The following is a 19387-nucleotide window of genomic DNA, read 5'->3' on the forward strand; positions in this document are numbered from 1 at the left end:
TATTAATTTTCTTTAGAACCTTCATCTTTTCTTCTCTGACTTTTGTAAAATCTTTAAGCAAGATATTCTCTTTATCACATAATTATTCAACTTGTGCCTCTTGTTCTTATTCTTCAAAATCACCTTTCCCATCCTCTTTTTTTGAAGCTTCTTAAGTTTCAAATTTTGGCTTCACATACTCAACCTCCAAAATTGTATCTTCCTTTGATATGTGAAAGATATAACTCAAACTATTAATCCCCATTTATGAATTTAGATGCTTAAACTCGTAACTTATAAAATGCAAAATCTCATAATAATCACAATAGACAAGGAAATCAATTTTTTTTTCTTTTTCATTATTTGCCAAGAACAAATTTCAACTTATCTCAACACACTATCATCTTGTATGCAATCCCACCATTAGGCCATGTCACTCTTTAACTTATATGAAACAAGTTTTACTTTTTCTTCTTCAGATACCTCTGCTCAATAATCAAAATAATCTTCCAAATCAAGAATTCAGTCAACAAATATCATTTCTGCATTATTTATTTTTATTTTTTTTAAATGTTGTATCTAAGAACGCCTCCACAAATAGGTTGGCCTCAAGGTAGATCTCCAGTACAATTTTTCTTATTACTTTCACAATTCTTGTGGGTGTAAATCCTTTTACCAACAAAAATAAATAAATAAAAACCATTTTAACTTTAATCATAGGAAGAGAATGGTTAGTGCACGACTAGATCATGAAACACTTTGAAAACTCAAGGTAGAGATTTGGATCTATCACAAAATAATAATAATAATAACAATAATAATACTCATAAATAAATAAAAGGTAGAGATTTGGTTTCCATCTATAAAATAGATAACATGAGAATGAAATTTTATTGTTAGTGAACTTATTTCAATTTAACAACTTATGAGTTATGGCCAATTTAAAAGCATTAGGAAACTTAATTTGAACAATTTTCTTTTGAAACAAGATAAAAAGTCTACTCTAGCTTAATCTGTGTATATGCGTGTGAAGCTCCCTCCTTGATATTTGAATCTTGTCCTTTACCTCCACTACCTCACAAACACTTATACTTGTGGAGTGACCATCGTATCAAGGGTGTGTAGTGATAATTTAAACAAAAATTTTAAATAGATCTTAATTATTAGAGATTAAATTCTATAAAGATGTGGTGTAAAATTCATATTTTACACCTTTAATCTCAATATACCATATCATCTTATCACCTATTTAAGAATAAGCGCAACTACATCCAATTAATTCTAATACCCATACCGATTAATGTCTTAGTCGGATGATAAAGAGTTATCATTAGGAGCAAATGTCATAGGTTAAAACTCTTTAAATCCAATCAAATTAGGAGTTTATTGAGATATTATTAGGTATAATAAGATATATTGAATTTTAAGTAAAATGTTAATGTGATAATCTCTTATTAGATGGCATAAAACATAAGTTTTACCCCTCATTTTTACCAAATTCGGACTCTAATTATTAACCTTGCATATAAGAACTCTAATTTAATTAATTATAAAAAATTAAAAATTAAAAAAATCCTAAAACTCTCTTAAATAAGGAAATAAAATTATATATTTCTATACTTCAAAATTTCAAAAACTATAAGAAAATTCTCCCAATGATCATGTAAGATATCCTGCAACGCTTTCTACTCGTAGATTTAAAAATAACAATTAAAAAAAATCAAAAGAACAAAGTCTTGAAAATTCCATTGAATCTTTATTTTAAAAAATGGAAATAAATAAATAAATCCCTTCAACATGACAAGTGACAACACAATAAATTTTTTAAAAAATCTGCCCCTCAAATTTTTTTTTTTTAATTGTGTTTCCATCCCGAAAAGCAAATATATAATTATTAATATTTTTGATAAACTACATATTTAGTTCATATCCAATACACTATATTTCAATTTGGTCCTAAACTTTCAATTGTGTCAATTTGGTCTCTAACATTTTAGTATCGTATCAATTTGGTCTCTAACCTTTTAGTATCGTCTCCACAGTTATTTTAGATGAAAATTGATGACGTATCTAATGACCAAATTAAAAAATTAGCTTCTGTCGATGTAACAATAAACTAAAATTTTATTTTGGTTATTTGCCATGTAAGCAATTTTCATCTGATATATAATAGTAGAGTATAAATTTACATGACACTAAAAATTTAAAGACCACCTTCTCAAAAAAAAAAATAAATAAACCAAATTGACACAATTAAAAAGTTAATGACCAAATTAAAATATAGTTCAAAATGCTGAGACTAAATTAGTTTACCCTAATATTTTTATATATTTTCTAAAATTTGTTTTGTAGCATGCTACAAATAACAATACAAAGTGGCAATACGACGGCGATTCAGACACAACAATCAAAACCCCAAAACCCCTAGCCATCAAAAGCTCTGACAATCTTCAGGCTCATACCACAGCACCAACATTGGTTCACTAGAAAAGAAAAAAAAAAGGATGGGCAGAGCCGAGAAAGAGCAACTGAACAAAACCCTGAATTCCCACCTCAACACCATCCATGAAACCTTACAGGTTTGCTATCAATATCTCTATTTATGGTTTTGGTTTTGGTTTTTGGATTTGAAGGGTCTTTTTGATGATTGATATCATGTGGGTTTGTGTTGAATTGTGTGGACTAACAATAAACTGTGCATTTAGGTGTTGGATCAAAGCCCAGCTTCTTCTCTTGACAAAGTGAGTTGGGAGGAGGTGATCAAAATGGGTGACCAAGTCTCCAAGCAAGCTACCATGGGTATTCTGCTATCTATTCTCTAAGTATTTCAGCTTTTTTACACTCCATTTTGATTTTGGTGGGATGGGTTCTTGTTTATTTTGAGGTATACATCCTCAGTCAATTGTTAAAAATATTTTATTTTGGTTTGTAAAAAAAAAGGAGAGAGCTTTGCAATCATTCAATGTTTAGATGCTGATTGCACTTGTTCTATTTGCGAAATAATTTCATAATGTGTTTCGGAAGATATTAACAAGTGTCTTACACTGTGAAAGTCAAGTCATTTTAGCTACCTAAACGCAACAAGTTCCAACTTTGAAGGGAAGGACATAATTTTGTACATATAATGAAGCACAAGAAAGACCAAACAGAAAATTAGGACTTGTAAAAGATGAGAGAAGAATATGATGAACTCATTGAGTTTAGTTTTTCTTGTGCATGTGTAACTTTCTACTAAAAAGAAAAAGCTGTCTCCAATTTCATTATGAAAATAATACAGTGACAAAACAGTCCAGATAAATTTGATAGTCATCTGCACATGCTAAAATTAAGGGAGGAGATTCCATACCCTTATTTACAAGTTCTTCCTTTATACTGTTGCCTTTTGCCTTCTTCTCATGTGACATAATGGCTCAAGTAATTTATTCTATTATTTACACAGCTGGAATGCTTTGGACTGGAGAAACACCGGAAGTTAAAGCACTTGAGGAGAACATGGAAGCATACTTCAATATACTGCAGGGCTTCCTTCTGCTTTCCCATGGAAGTTTAGTGCGTGCAGGGCCTACTCTGTCTTCCTCTATACATAAATCCGCAAAACAAGTTGTTGATAGCAGTTTTAAGTTGTTCATGGAATCTGTCTCTTCATATGGTACTCTCTCTCTCTCTCTCTCTCAATGCACGCACACATGCACCAGCCCATTACAATCAGTGAGATATGTAACTAGATATATATCTTTTCAATACCTGGAGATCATTATGTATATTACTTTATTGCTAAAGCTATATACACCTTGTTGTCTAGGAAATTTAATCTATACACACCAGCCCATTACAATCAGTGAGACGTGTAAATAGATATATATCTTTTCAATACCTGGAGATCATTATGTAAATTACTTTATTGCTAAAGCTATACACACCTTGTTGTCTAGGAAAATTAATCTAGAGACTAGGATTTTAATGTGAGGATTTACGTAGTCCACTTAAAGTGAACGAAATTTCAGGCTGAGTGATGATTATGGATCCTTATAAAAGGACAAGTAAAGGTTACTTTCTAAGATCCAGGACCTCAATAAATGAAAGAAATAAATAAATATTTTTTGAAAATATTGATAAGCCAATGGGCTTAACCCTTACCATTAAGCATTACAAAATAGTATCACACTTAATGATGCAATTAATTACATTTTTAACTAAATCATTAGCATCATTTTTTGAGTAAAGAAGTCATCTAGTTAATATGTGAGTGTTTATATCACTAGAAATACACTATTAGGGTTTTAGGGATTCCTATCAAGGTGAAGTATTAGGCCTTATGGTTTGAGAAAGAACTTGAAACTTTTTTTTTTTTTTTTTGATGGGTAAGAAAAAATTTATTCAAAAAAACTACTAGATGCAAATTAGCACCAGCATATCAAAAGTACAAAAAAGATGGAACAGCAAAAAACATAAAAAGACATTAATTACAAAGAAAGAGAGCTAAGGAATAGAGGAAGAGAGTCACTAGATGTGAGTCCCCAAGCCCTAGCCCAATCAAATAGGGAACCAAAAAAGAGAGCAAGCATTTGGTCCTCAGATCTATCCAAATCTTCAAACATTCGCCGATTACGTTCCTTCCAAATACACCACATCAAACACAATGGAACTAAGTTCCAAATGTAAGATGAATGCTTCCCCAACCAATTCCATCAACTAAATAGAAAATCTGACACCGTACATGAGGGAACCCATGAAATCCTAAAAATCCTAAAGATAAAGCACCACAGCCGATAAGCCTTTCCACAATGTAACAACAAATGATCCACTGTCTCACTACAGCAACGACACATAATGCACCAGTCAACAAAATCAAAACCTCTAAGTCACAAGTTATCACCCGTAAGGATCCTATCCCATGCGGCTGTCCAAACAAAGAAAGAGACACGCCGAGGTGCTTTAACCTTCCAAATACCTTTCCATGGAAAAACAATGGAAGAAAAGCCATGTAACTTATGATAATATGAGCAGATAGTAAAATCCCCTTTTTTTGTCAACTTCCATCTCAACCGATCACCCTCAGTCCCTAAAGGTAAATTGGCTGCCAAGAATCGAAAGAAATCAACCACCACATCTGCCTCCCAATCATTAGGACCTCGATTGAAACGAACATCCCAAGTTCTAACTAGTAAACCTGATTAAAAATTTCCAGCCAATTATTGATAAATTGATATTTATATATATGCTGTTTTGATGTAAACAAAAGGGTCTCACACACACACACACACACACAAACTAAATAGGGCTCTCACGGCATTACCATTACTAACCGATAAAACTGATCACACATATTTGCACAAGACTAAATATTAAGGGAAGAATATTGTGGCCTGGTGTCAACAATGTTAGAAACAAATAGTGTAGGCAAGGAAATGTTCCCATGTGGCGGTGTTGTAAGTGTGGTGGTTTATGTAGTGATGCTGGCAGTGAAGGAAGAAAATTCGGTGGTGATGGTGGTATTGGATGAAATGGTAGTAGTGTTGCTCTAGTTGTGCAGCTGATCTGACTATGTTCATGGACGTAGTGATGGTGCCACAGCTGCAGTGTGTATAAGGTTTTTATGCAACATATGTTATTGGTAGTTGTCAGCTGTGGAGGTGGTGGGTGTTAGAGCACCTTGGCAAAGCTGGTCGTAGTGTAAGTTAATTTGAAACAGAGAACTTCTAGAAAAGCTAGGATTTTCTTAGATTTCATTTATAAGGTTTTAACTGCTGGTGTAGGAATATTTCTACATTGTAAAGTGAATTGTTTTAATTTTTAGTTGACCCCTCACTTATTGCTTTGAGGTAAACCAATGTAGCACTTGAGACTAGTAAATGCTAACATGGCATTTTAGAATAGGGCAATGTTAGTGAGAGAAATTTTTTCACAAGTTGCTAAGGTGTCAAGTTGTGATTGGTCATTGGTGCAACATTATTTTTACATATGCTCATCATTGACATCATTTTTATTATATAACAATTACAATCACCTCAGCAGTTGTGTAAATTTTGTGTCACTAGACTTATTGTTGAGAATAGCTTATCACATTTCATAAGCAATAGCAATCTCTGCCCATAGGCCCTTGCTCAAGTGGTAAAAGGCTGGGATGGGGTTGAGGTGAGATTTGTTGCTTTGTAAGAGCAAGTAGATATAAAAATAGTCATGCAACCTCATACTACACGCATTGGCCAGTACACTACACATGCTTGATGCACATATAGTTAATGCAAAACTGTATTATCATTCTCCAAGAGATTCGAAAATATAAACTTTATATGTTTGTCATACAGGCTGGTTATTGCATAGCTCATTCCGCTTCTATTAATGCATCATGTTAGTTATTGTGGCATACTATTTTTCCATCATGGTGATACATTCCCATCCAAGCATATTAATAATTTTCTATTCCATTGAAAAACAAACTCATCTTATCATCTTCGTGGCTGCACATGAGCAGGATCTCACAAAAAAGACCAAAAACTCTCAATCCCACAGTTGGTTGGTTCGGTATGGAACTCATGTTCTGCTCTTAAAAAGACTCCTTCTACAAATGTCACAGCCATTGGGCGAGGTATGACACAAGTTGCAGTTTCTATAAAGGATGTTCTTCGTGAGATGAAGGAGCTTAAGCCAGGTTCCTCTGACCCAACAGATGAAACTTATGAACAGGCTTCTAACAACGCAGAAAGCGAGCCCCAAGATGATGACAATTCATGTGAGGATGAGCTAGGCAATGACCTGTCACCTGAAGAGATGAAAGTTGCCCAGTCAGCAATTGGGGTTGTGTCTGAAACGCTTGTAGTTATTAAGGATCTTATTCGCACCATCACAGGTTTGCTTGAACTGGAAAATCCAAATGACTGCAGTAATTTTGTGGATTGTTTGGAGAAATTGTTGAAGCTGTGTCAAGGAATTGGAGAACAGATTGATGAGCTCGGAGCTTGTCTTTACCCCCCACAAGAGGTTCCAGCTATGAAGGCCACTTCTGAGAAAATCTTCAGCATCATAGATGATATGCAGGTAGAGCTGGAAAATCTTAAAGGACCATCGGAAGGTTTTATTCAGGCATGTAATGGTTTGAGGGGTTCACTGAGACTGTTTGAATCTGAACTAGCTTGTCCTACTACTGCTGATCTGGAAGCCAAAATGCAGAACATTGCCTTGAGTAGTTGAGTCCAAGGGACTTTTACCGGTGTGGTATTTTGTAATTTGTTATGAACCAGGTGTTGGATAAATTATTTAAAGTAGTTTAGTGATACAATAAATCTTCCTAGATAGATTAGTATTGTTATTTGTTTGTATTTAGATAGATTAGTAATACATTAGAGGGAGCACTTGCCAAAAAATTCGCATTTGAAGATAAAAGGATCAGTGAAGTGAAAAAGATAAATCAAAGAGATCTTCTCGTGATTTCGAATAAGTCTAGTCTTTTTTTCATTTTCTTTTTTTTGAGAAATGAATTAGTCTAGTCTAATATCACACATTGAATTTGTCATTCCCAATGAGTTCAAGGATGTGAAAATCAAGACTTTTCTATTCACACAAATAATTAAAGAATTGGTGCAAATATCTATGGTTTGAATTCATATCCTTCAACTCTTTAAGATTTGAGGTCAGAGTTTTCTCTAATTAGGGACGAAGGATATGGTATGGGCAAGCATCTATTTCATGTTCTGGAATCTTGAGGACAATATTCATTTTGAAGGGGGAGAGAATTTTATGACCCAAGTATTGGATAAATTATTTGAATTAGTTTAGTGATAGATTAATATTGTTATTTGTTTGTATTTAATTTAATTCCTATGTTTTAGGATATGATTAGTTCATATGGTTTAAGATTTGTTGACAAGGTTATTCATCCTTGGCTATTTATTTACGTTGAATGCATTAATGAGAATTAAGCAAAAAAAAACCAAAAAATGTCTATTTCCTCTCTATAAGTTCAGGAGATTGGTCATCTCGAATTGACTACAATATCTTTCAATTATCTCAGTTCACAACATAATTACATCATAACTGACTTCCAGAAATTAAAGGAAACTGGATTCTGTTGTCACCTTTCAAGAGATTATTTGGATACAGATCAAACACATGCTTTTCTTATGATAATAGATTTTGGATGCTAACGAGGTGCAATAACTAATTCAGTGGACGAGACAACTAAGTTTCATACCATTATATTTCCATCAGAAAGCTTTTACAACGATAATAGTACAAAACAATTACATTAAAATGGGCGATTCATCCTCTGCTTCTCATCTATATACCATATCATTTTTTGAATATACAATTCCATGCATTTAAATCAGTGTGGTTCAACGCCCTGTAAGCTTAACCATCCATGCGCCACCCAAGTAAAGACCCAGTAGGGGGGCTGCCAGAAGCATCTGAGTAAGAGGATCAGTTGATGGGGTAAGTACAGCAGCTGCAACAACTGCACCAACCACTACATATCTCCAAATTGACAGCATTTGATCCCCAGACACTAGACCAACTTGTCCCAGTAGTACTTGTATGACTGGTACCTGTAGAACAAGATGAAAAGTTCAAGCCATAAACACAATTTACCATCTCAAGATAGAGGGGTGAATATGCAGTTTTAATTAATGAACAAGCATATGAAATCTATTTTCATCTTTTCTAGCTTTTGACTGCAGATCTCCTAAATGTAAAATACAAGTGTATACCAAGTTCACTGAAAAGATTATCATTATTGAAAGAAATAAACAAAATATAGATATACATTAAATCATCTAAGTTTTATTACGCATCACGAGTCAGTGAAAGCAATAATTAACTCATGCATCGGACCCATTATAAACAGTCATTTGACGTATAAGAACAAGAAAGTGAACAGCACCCATTAGGCATGGCAGAGTATATTTTAAGAGCTAGGAGAATGATTAAATTAAACGATTATTTTTTTACCTGACTAAGCAATAAAAAAAATCTTATTATTACAGAAATGAAAGAAAATTTTACAAGTCTCACTTTCAAATATGAGTCTTGGACATATGGTTGCTAATTTGTAGATACAAGAGTCATCCTCTTGTGCAGAGGATAAGCTTGCAAAGAAGACTTTACCTGGAATGACAAGCCTGTGCTGAACATTAACACAAGCACGAACTCAAAGTATTGATCAATGGACCACAATGATTCAACTACCCCTTCTGCATAACTAACGAAGAAATTTAGGGCTGCTGGTGTCAGGACCAAGTACGAGAAGATAATACCGGTATAGAAAAGTATAGACGAGCCGAATACAATTGGTGCCAAAAACCGCCTCTCTGATTTCGTCAAACCTGGGAGAACAAAGGCTATAATCTCGTAGAGAATGACAGGGCTTCCTAATAGAAGGCCACAGTATCCTGATACCTACAGAACCCATTAAAAGAATTTTATGGATATTAATAACAGCTTTCTTCTAATCTAATTCAACAAAGAACCAATATATAACCCAAAAACTGTTCATTGACTTGTAATTTATGCAATGTGCCCGGTGTTGTAACTTGTAAAATCACATGCTACACAGAGCCGTGTGGGACAACCATTAGTTGAACAAGAAGGGAAAATTCAATTAAAAACAAGAAAAAAGGATTAAAAAAGGAAGACGATGAATATGTACTTCATTTCCAACAACAATTATAAGAAATATAGACCATAATGTTCATGGGCCAGCCACTTTATTTGGGAAATAGCTACTAGCTACACTAGTGGGCACCCATAAACCAATGGTACAACACCAACCAATCCTAAGTTCTTCCTTTTTCAGGACTAGGGACAAACTATAAACAATATAAATGACACTAAACATAGACACGCGCGCGCAGGGGGGTGTGTTGGTTTTAAAAACCAAGGATACAAGCTTTCAAAAATAAAATATGTTTTTAAACCAAGGAAAGATGTTTCGGTTCAATCTAACCTTCAAAGTTGTAAAGAAGAATTCACCGGGAGCTAGCTGCAGGAACCGCACACCTTGTGTTTTGACAGGAGCTTCAAGGACCATTATTAATTCTTTTGAAAATGCAAAGCATCCCAAAATAGCAGCTCCAACTGCCAAAACTGACACAAATAGTCTCTGACGCAGCTCTTCAAGATGATCAAATATAGTCATTTCTTTATCGTCCGGGAGGAGCTCTTTACTAGGATAAAGAAAATCATAAAGTGCACCCTCTCTTCCATTTTCTTGCCCAAAATTTTCTAAACTTTCTTCTCTTGAGCTATCAGCCACATCTATATTTCCATTACAAAAATGATGACAGCATTATTCCTAAAGAGTATTAGCATATATCTAATGAGAACAAAATATTTAAACGTATGTACAATTTGCAGTTATTAACAGCATAAGCAAAAACAAATGCCAACCCCAAAATCTTGGGAATAAAGCATGGTTGTTGCTGTTGTTTTGTTGTATAAGCAAAAACTGTATCAGTATAATGACTATAATATAAGACAAACATATGTTATATGATTAAGACATGATGATATCTAAAGATTATTCCCATAATACCCTGGATTGCATGGATTATTGTATCATTAACTAAATTCATCATTTTCTAACCGCTTATAATTTTAGACAATGCAGTGATTTATCATGGTATCAAAACAGACTGTCATAAGTTTCGAGCCTATATTTATTAAAAAGCTAATCGATTAAATTCACCATTTTCTAATAACTTAATCTTTTCGAACGGTCCAAATTTTCTCATATTAAATCAACCTAGAAAAGCTACATATGACTAATCATGTCAAATTAAGGTATAGTATAAATATGACTAGTACATCAAATACATTAGCTAACTTTCAATAAATAACAATGGCTATTTTTTTTTTTTTTTTCAAAATATGTAACCAACAGAAAAATGGTATAAAGATAAGTTTGTTGGTTAATTTTTAGACTTACCAGGCCTATCCTCAACGACCGAACCAACAGAAATACCCAACTCCTTCTCTCTCACATCATCATCAACGGCGAAACAAACGACGTCGCGGAGACTCCTACTACTCCTACGGTTAACAACCTCGAATCTCAATCTGGTTCTCCTCGAATTTCGGACCTGTATAGACCTCAGCTCGCTTCTGATTGGTCCACGCCGCTTGTAGCAGCAACTGTGGAGTTGCAACTGCGGCACAATAGCAACGCTCGCGCTTCCCATCCTTCCTTTATCTCTGTTTTTAGTTTTTCTATCAAAATAAATACATAAAATAAATATAAAAAATAATAATAAGAAGAATAAAAATCAAAAATTGGTTCTTGGTGTTGTTAGCTCAGCTGGGTGCAGCAAATCTAAAATGGCATCGATGAACGATTGGCTCTTATTACATTTATACTGGGCTGCCCGATATTTTTACATGTTTGGGATTTTGGGCGCATTTTAGCAGAGATACGTTGAGGATTTCTAATGAACACCATGGGCGTAAAGAAAAAGGAAAAAAAAAGTTATTCGGATCTGGGCTTGGGCCCTTAATGAGGGCGTTGAGCCCATGTTAACTAACATATAGAAGGGAATGATATAAGATCACTCTTTTTTTTTTTTTTTTTCCACCTGTTTTTTCATTCGATAATTTTTTTTTTTTTTAAAGCTTAATAATGCCACTCAGTTCGGTTGTTGAATGTAATCAATATATAACAATTATTATGGGAAAAGTATAGGACCACATAATTTTTCACAATTTTTTGTTACAATTATAATGTGGCAAGGTGTAATTGGTAAAGAAAAAATTGTGAGTTTATGTGTAAGTGATAATTAACCACTCACAATCTGCTACGGTAGAGTTGTAGCAAACAAATTGTAAAATAATTTTTGGTCATAGAATTACTCATTATTATGCTATATAAACTTGAAATTTTCACAAAATTAAAAAATTCACACTCACACCTAGATTTGTCACTCATCTCAAGCCCATAACAACTCAAAAAGGGATGAATGAAAATTGTGTATATAGAATTAATGAATTTGTAGTAATGCTAACATTTTTTTACAATTTTTTTTTTTTTGGGTGGTAATCATGCGTCACAAGGTCTTTTGATAGACATCTTGATTTTGATTTTTTTTTTTTTTTTTTTTTTTGGTTATTGTATCAAGCATGCCATTGTAGGTTAGTGAAGACTCTTTGATATTTAAATGACAAGATATCTTACCTCTAATGATTGTGGTTGAAAATGGAGTATACAAATTAGAGCAGGAGTTATAATCCTTTAAGCAAATTTTGAAAATCCCTAATTCCCCACTTCACTTAGGGTTAACATGACTTTCTTTTCTAACTTAACCTTATTACCAGAATTCTATCATAACTTGTCATTCCTAAACTTAAATGCTACTTCATTACCAATGTATAATAAATTATTTTCGATAAACAGTACAATTAGTTATACTACTTGACTTGAAACTCAATACACATCTACATAAACACACCTTTTTTTTTTTTTTTTTCTTTTTGAAGGGATCTACATAAACACACTTATTAAATCAAATCCATATATTCGAGGCACCAAAATGATAATTTGAATGAAACCTTACAAATTTTTATTTTAATCCAAGTTTATAAGAGATCATATGTAATAATTTTTTTTTTAATAGATTTCAAACATAATAATTGAAAGTTGGTGAAATAGGCAAATTATAAAGGAGTAAATTGTAAAAGTCAAGTGGGAAAAGAAAAAGAAAAAGAAAAAGAAAAAAGGTCACTGTGCACGTGCGAAATAGTTGGTGTGTATATAACCATGTCCAATGGAATAGATGCCCTACTACTAATTTTCCCGCCATTTCAAATATCTCACAGTGTTGGTAGTATCAGCAATGGGAAGAGAGAATACAGTAGAGGAAGCCCTAAATCTACTCCGAAGCAGACTCTGTAACCCTAGCTTCGTCTTCAAGCCTCTCTCCGATTCTCCAGACAGCAACTACAGGTCCGATTCTCTCTCCATTTTACTTTAATTTTAAGTTTCATGTTCTCTGTTTGTTTCCCGAGAAAATGTTTCCAATTATGTTTTGATTGATCGAGGGAATTTCCATTTTTGTTTTTGGCAGCAAATTGAAGTTCATTATATCCAGTTCGGTCACTGAGGCATGCAACAACTCGATCTTGCTTCTGGGTCCTCGTGGTTCTGGAAAAATCGCGGTTTGTGCTTTTTTCTTTGGTTAAGCTCTACTATGATTTTGCAAATTGATTAATTTGACTAACAAAGTTTTTGTTTTTATTATTTTGGTTGTGATGTTAGGTGTTGGAGCTAGTTCTCAAAGACTTATTGCTGGAATTTCCTGATTTGATTTCAGTTGTAAGCACCAATTTTACCCTTTTTGTTTTTTGAATTGGTAGTAGTAGTAGTAGTATTGGTAAATAGCATTATGTTTTTAGTATATTATGGTGCATCTGGACTAAATTAAACCGGATTGTTGTTTGGTTATAAATAAGCATTTGAAATGAACCCATATCATTTTAACAATATCAATTTGAAATGAACTATCTTTACTGTCAAAAATGTCTACCTGAAATGAACCAGACCTGAGTTTATACACTAAAAGGAAACCGATTGGGTCCTGGCCTGAAAGTAAAAGGCAATCATCATAGAGTGGATGGCACGAATTCTATATCTTTTTTATTTTTAAACAAAAAAAAGAAAGGTAAATAATCATATGATTCATTGTCGAGGGAACTAAGGAAAAGAAACTGTAGAAAGCTTATAAATGTTTGAGGATTTCAAAATGGAATTTGAGTTGCATTTTGGCTTCCCATTGCAAATGGAATTACATCGTTTGTTTCACAGTGAATGTTGCTTTGTAGATCCCACCATCTCATATTAGGACAGTTTTAACATGGTATCCACCAATGTACTTGCGAGTAAGAACTAATTTTGGTGGTATGTTATGAAACAATAACATTGATAGGATGCCATTAATTTTGTATGTCTCTAGTTTTTTTAAGTGACCCCATTGAAGATGAAATGCACCATCCTTGTTTATTTTCTCCTTTTAATTATTTTGGCCATCAAAGTGGATGTCTCTATATTTTAGTATCACGGATACTAGTTCATGCATGCTATTGTTCCAAATAACCCTCTCCCCCAAAACAAGAAAGGAAAAAAAAGAAAAAAAATAAAAAGAAAAAGGAAACAAATTTTCTCAACTTAACTTACTTTGTAATGGATATTTTTGTTGCAGATCAAGTTAAGTGGACTGTTGCACAGTGATGACAACTGCGCTTTCAAGGTTTGATATCCCTTAATCTCTTTGCCTCTAGTAGATGTTCTGCACACTTCGTTTGAATAACATTGTTTTCTGTGAAATTTCCTAATCAAATATCGATCTTTTATTAAAAATTCACATTATCAACATTTTAAAAAATGCTGGTTGAGGTTTGTTCGATTTTATTTTTTAAGTTACTTGATTTTGACTGAACTTGAAATTGTAAACTTATTTATACAAATACAAGAATCTCTGAAACTAATAAGATTTGCAATGCAATCGTATTGCTGCTTAAATGAAGCTGAGTTACCCATGTTATTAACTTCTGACCATAATAAGGAAATATAATGGTTGCTACTTAGATATCCTAAGGTTGAGAGTTACTTATCAAAAATAAAATAAAATAATGGTTGCTACTAAGGAGTTAGTATGGAATTATGAAAGATAAAGATTCCAGTTGTATGCTGAAACAAAAGAGAAAGGTTCTGCACGAGTTCAACTTAAGTTGAATATGCATTTACACATGGCATTCTGTTGAAGTTCCGACAATAGTGCACTACAGATCCATATCTTATAGGTTAAATTCTTGTTGATGGTGCATATATGAAGAAGATCATCAACCATGTGAAGACAGTACAATGTACATTGATATTATAAATTTTGAATAAGCGATGTGGCATTGTGATAGATGCTAAGGTGATTTAATGAAATTGTATGGAATTACTCAAGCCAAAAAAAGAAAGTGTGCAGAGTTTTAGGCGTAAGCTACTTCCAAAATTTTTATTTTTTTATTTTTTATTTTTTGTGACAAATTAGATCAATCTTATTGGGAGCATTTTAGTAATGGACAAGAGAACTCATTGTTTTGATATGCAGACTTATAAGCAAAGCAAAATTACAAAATATGTGTACATTTAAAGATAAGAATAGATGCATGTCATTGTCTTCTGAGTAGTTAATTCCATGAAAGAATTTCCATTCAGAGGTTAGGAAGTTTCTCTGACATGCTTGTTGATCTTCCAGGAAATTTCTAGACAGTTATGTGCAGAGCATCAATTATTGTTCTCAAAAATGGTAAGATGTTTAATCTAATTGAAGTTAGTGATAATTTACAACTAAATACTTCTGACTTGTTGATCTTGATGTGGTTCTTTTAGGCATCATTTGATGACAACTCCCAGTTCATGATAGCCATGTTAAGGTGAGTATAAAGTTTGCTTGATGCAACTCTTGTTCAATGGTTATGTGTAATTAATTTTTTGATTTCTGGTGTGTTAGGGAGTGTGGATTAGCGCATAAAACCATTATTTTTGTGCTGGATGAGTTTGACCTTTTTGCTCAGGTAAGACACTGCCATTCTGTGCCAATTCATTATTTGCTTTGATTGAATTTGATGATAGGCCATGTAAAATCTTCCCTTTATTAAGAAGAAAAGGGCCCATTTTGAAACATACAATTTTGTTTGATCCATTTAAATTTTCTGATTATAACGTTTCTGCTTTCATTTTTGTTGTTGTCCCTGGCAGGGAAAACAACGAGTACTTTACAGTTTGCTAGATGCAATGCAATCGGTAACATCACAAGCTGTTGTCATTGGTGTGAGTTGTCGACTGGTATGGTGCTCTGAAGTTTCTTTCATCTTTCTTGTTTATTATCTTCAAATTCATGTGCATGATTTTTTAAAATAAATTTTTAATCAGAAAGGAATAAGAACCTTTCTTGTCCTTTGACTCTATTGAATTAGTTTTAAAATAAATTTGGAAGTTTTGCCCATTGTTGTCATATGAAAACTGCATATAAATGGTTATATACAGACTGCAGTTGTGGAAACTTGGTTTTAGTTGCTTGTACATTGTGAAGAATGTTGGGAACTTGGGCTATAATCTATGCAGGATGCTGATCAGCTTTTGGAAAAAAGAGTGAGATCTCGCTTTTCACATAGAAAGCTGCTGTTTCTTCCTCCCTCTAAGGAAGATTTACAGAGGTAAATTTGTTTATTGTCTGTCTCAGAGATTTCACCATGGCTTCTGCCCAGATTGGATGAATTATAAGTGTAACAAATACTTTTGTCTTGATTTTCCTCTGTTCTAACTATGCAGATTGTTGGAGCACATTTTATCATTGCCAGTAGACTCAACCATTTCTCATGACTATGCTGTTGAATTTAATGCTAAGCTTCAAGTATCCTTTTAATGAGATAGCAATATGGGCATTTTAAAAGAAGGTTGTGCTCCCCACACTGGCCTGCACTTTATTATGTGTATTCCCTTAGCATGGTAATATACTTCAAAGAACTTGCCTATATGAGGAACACCCATGTAAAAATAAATAAATGTGCTGTGTCCAAATAAGCATATATTTTTGAAACTTAAATAGGTTAATGAGCTTTTGACACATGGAAATGAGTCAGTTATGGAAGGTTAAGTTCCTTCTAACCATCTTGTGCCACTAATTTTGGGTGATTATCAGTTTAACCAACTTTTAATAACTTCAGAGAGATTAGTTGTTTATATGTTGCCAAAGAGGCTAAGACAATGATTTTCTTTTTTTCCCTTTTTCTTTTTTTCTTGAATAATGAAAGATTTATTTTCTCATATCTGGCTAAGAAATCCTTGACATTTTACAGAACATTTTAGCAGATGAGAAATTCAAACAAATTATTATTACATATATGGATTCTGATGCCACTGTCAACCACTTACTGAGGTTTCTGTAAGTTCATTCATCCAGAAACACAGAATTTCTGTACTAATAAGTAAGTTTCAATTATGAGCTTCTTTCATCCTCTGCTAAACTTACTGTTGATAGACCATGACACTAGATTCCGCGCTGTTTCTTATATGGATTTGGGATCTGGATTCCTATCACTTGAGAATTTCAAAACTGCATTTTCAAATATCCAAAGGCAGCCAAAGCTGGAGTGTATTAAAGGTTTGAAGGATTTAATTACTTTTTCTTTGATATTTATGTGTTGCTTATGTGGTACTTATAGTTCTAAACATCTTCTTCTGACTTCCATTTCAGTTTTGGAGTCTTTGTCACTATTTGTTATACAGTTTTTATTAACCTTAGGTCATTTATCTGGCCTAGGTAAGCTGCTGGAACACAAAATCATCATTCTTTGATTTGTTCTCTGTTTTCATATACAGTTCCCCTCCTCCATGCTTAAATGATTAAATTCACCATTTCCTAATACCTAAAACTTTGAAATAATCAATAATTTATCATACTGTTAGAGCAGATGTCCTTGAGTTTAAACCTTGTCTCCATTTCATCTCCCATATAAAAAGTTAAAGATCCCATGTGTTGGGACCCCCACGTATGAAGTGGGAGTTTAGGCCCAAACATGATGGGGAATGTTAGAATAATGGTGAAACAATTAAATATACTATTTCTAAATAGATTAAAATTTTAAGATAAGTGGTAGTTTATCATGTACAATTAGAGGAAGAGCAAAAAGTTGCTCTCCTTGGATCTTCTCTAGCTAGTTTTCAATTCATATATTCATTGACTTGTGACTGAGAGCTAATTTATCTCTAAACCTGTCTTTTATTCCTATTTATCTGTTTGGCGAGTTTTAAGTAGTAACTGCTCAACTAACTAAAGTTACTATTGTTAGCAGCTCTTTTTGAGTTAAAAGATTTTAGCTATGCTTAAATTATAAACTCATTCTTGGTAACTAAATTCAAGCTTTGAAAGTTTAGCATATTAATCCTTGACTGTGCACAAATAATTCCTGTGCCGGCTTGCATGTTTTTATGGAGCATTTATTTGAATAAAAGCCTTGCTTATGCAAGCTAACAGTGATCTAACCCTCACCCTCTGGTTAAACTAATGATTTTGAATGCACATTCAATGTGAAACAGATTGCTCCATCTTGGAACTACATATTCTGGTATGCATGAAGAGATTGGAGGTTAAAGAGCAAAATTCATACAACTTCAATTCCGTAATGAAAGGTCAACTTATGATGTTTCTTTTGTTATCATTCCATTACCATTATCAAGTTTGTCAATTTACATGTTTGTCATGCTCAGCAGAGTACAAAAGCATACGTGCTTCATTCCAGATGTCTGAGTATTATGCATGGAACATATGCTTACGGGTACAAATAGTTCTCTATAATTTCTATCTGAAGGATCTTAAGGTTTAGTCTCCCTGTATGTCTGATCAATATTTGCTTTAACTTCTCCAGGCATTTGAACACCTTCTGCAACGGGAATTAATCTGTTTTACAGACAATAGAGGACAAAATCAATCTGTTGAATTTCGTCCAGCAAAGCTTTTAATCTCATCCCATGAACTACAACAGGGACTAAAATCATATCGCTCCTGTCCTGTAAGTTAATAAAGGATAAATGTGTCTGTGCATCCCTGCATGAGATATTGTGTGAAAGTATATTGGTTCATCTGTATGGATGAATCTGCTGGGCAGTATGGACTAAGGAAATTGCTTGAAGCTTGCTGAAACATGCTTATTTTCTGTTTTACAGATTTCTTATAAAAATTTTGCTTTTGGTCATCACTAGAACTTCACTGGTGTTATAGTTCTTGCAATTGATGATCTCCGGTGAAATTCAGTAGTAATTGAGGCATTATTTTTGCTTATCCTGGCAGGCAATTCTTCTTAAGCTAATGGATCGTGAAGTTTAATACAGTTGAGGGACAGACCATCACTTCTTGATTGCCTCGTATGTGTGATGACCGGAGAGAATGTGGATTCTACAGTCAGCAGTAATTCGCTTTTGACGAAAATTCCACTATATATTTGGGATAGGTGAAATTCTTTTTCACAGGCCTGCTGCTTTTAACTAAGATGCATCTTGATGGAGATTTCCCCCCCACATTGTGATTCAATGTAATTGTTACTGCATATGATTAAATTTAATGATTTCATAACTTCATTTTCCTTCACCAGCTCTCAATTTCGCTTCCTATCCCTTTTGTTATCCAATTCCAATGTCCTTATTATCCTAAATGTACCTAAATTAATTGTGAAGTTGCTATACGTAACCATCAATATCATGTGGTATTTTTTTTCTTCGGTGAGTGCTTCTAAATAATCTTCCACCACTCATAGCTTATCAGATGAAAGGTGCACTTCTTGCTACGTCCCCCTTTCCATCCATCCTTGCACAATCACACGACCTTAGTCTTTTGGGCACGTGCATTCTCTATGCACCACATATGTATGACACTATAGC

At 33.5% G+C, this 19387-nt stretch overlaps 3 protein-coding genes across 3 annotated transcripts; 2 read left to right on the plus strand and 1 right to left on the minus strand.

Annotated features, from left to right (window-relative positions):
* The first annotated feature begins 2353 nt into the window (after window positions 1–2353).
* On the plus strand, window positions 2354–7414 carry LOC115974663. Its single transcript, XM_031095126.1, has 4 exons — window positions 2354–2558; window positions 2685–2778; window positions 3419–3628; window positions 6455–7414. The coding sequence occupies exons 1-4, from the start codon at window positions 2484–2486 to the stop codon at window positions 7168–7170; spliced, it is 1095 nt and encodes a 364-aa protein (XP_030950986.1). The 5' UTR covers window positions 2354–2483; the 3' UTR covers window positions 7171–7414.
* Window positions 7415–8140: 726 nt separating this feature from the next.
* LOC115974672 (sec-independent protein translocase protein TATC, chloroplastic) lies at window positions 8141–11301 on the minus strand. The gene is made up of 4 exons (XM_031095138.1): window positions 10901–11301; window positions 9920–10230; window positions 9082–9372; window positions 8141–8522 (listed from the first exon to the last, which is right to left on the minus strand). Exons 1-4 carry the CDS (start codon window positions 11151–11153, stop codon window positions 8313–8315), a joined length of 1065 nt encoding a protein of 354 aa, XP_030950998.1. The 5' UTR covers window positions 11154–11301; the 3' UTR covers window positions 8141–8312.
* A 1443-nt stretch (window positions 11302–12744) lies between these two features.
* On the plus strand, window positions 12745–19227 carry LOC115974680 (origin of replication complex subunit 4). Its single transcript, XM_031095150.1, has 16 exons — window positions 12745–12907; window positions 13029–13119; window positions 13220–13276; window positions 14160–14207; window positions 15207–15257; window positions 15341–15384; window positions 15462–15525; window positions 15710–15796; window positions 16076–16167; window positions 16283–16364; window positions 16810–16895; window positions 17005–17114; window positions 18050–18142; window positions 18224–18288; window positions 18379–18522; window positions 18801–19227. The coding sequence occupies exons 1-16, from the start codon at window positions 12798–12800 to the stop codon at window positions 18834–18836; spliced, it is 1260 nt and encodes a 419-aa protein (XP_030951010.1). The 5' UTR covers window positions 12745–12797; the 3' UTR covers window positions 18837–19227.
* Window positions 19228–19387: the final 160 nt, after the last annotated feature.

This window comes from Quercus lobata, chromosome 1 (genome assembly GCF_001633185.2).
Source record: "Quercus lobata isolate SW786 chromosome 1, ValleyOak3.0 Primary Assembly, whole genome shotgun sequence".
Taxonomy (NCBI): domain Eukaryota; kingdom Viridiplantae; phylum Streptophyta; class Magnoliopsida; order Fagales; family Fagaceae; genus Quercus; species Quercus lobata.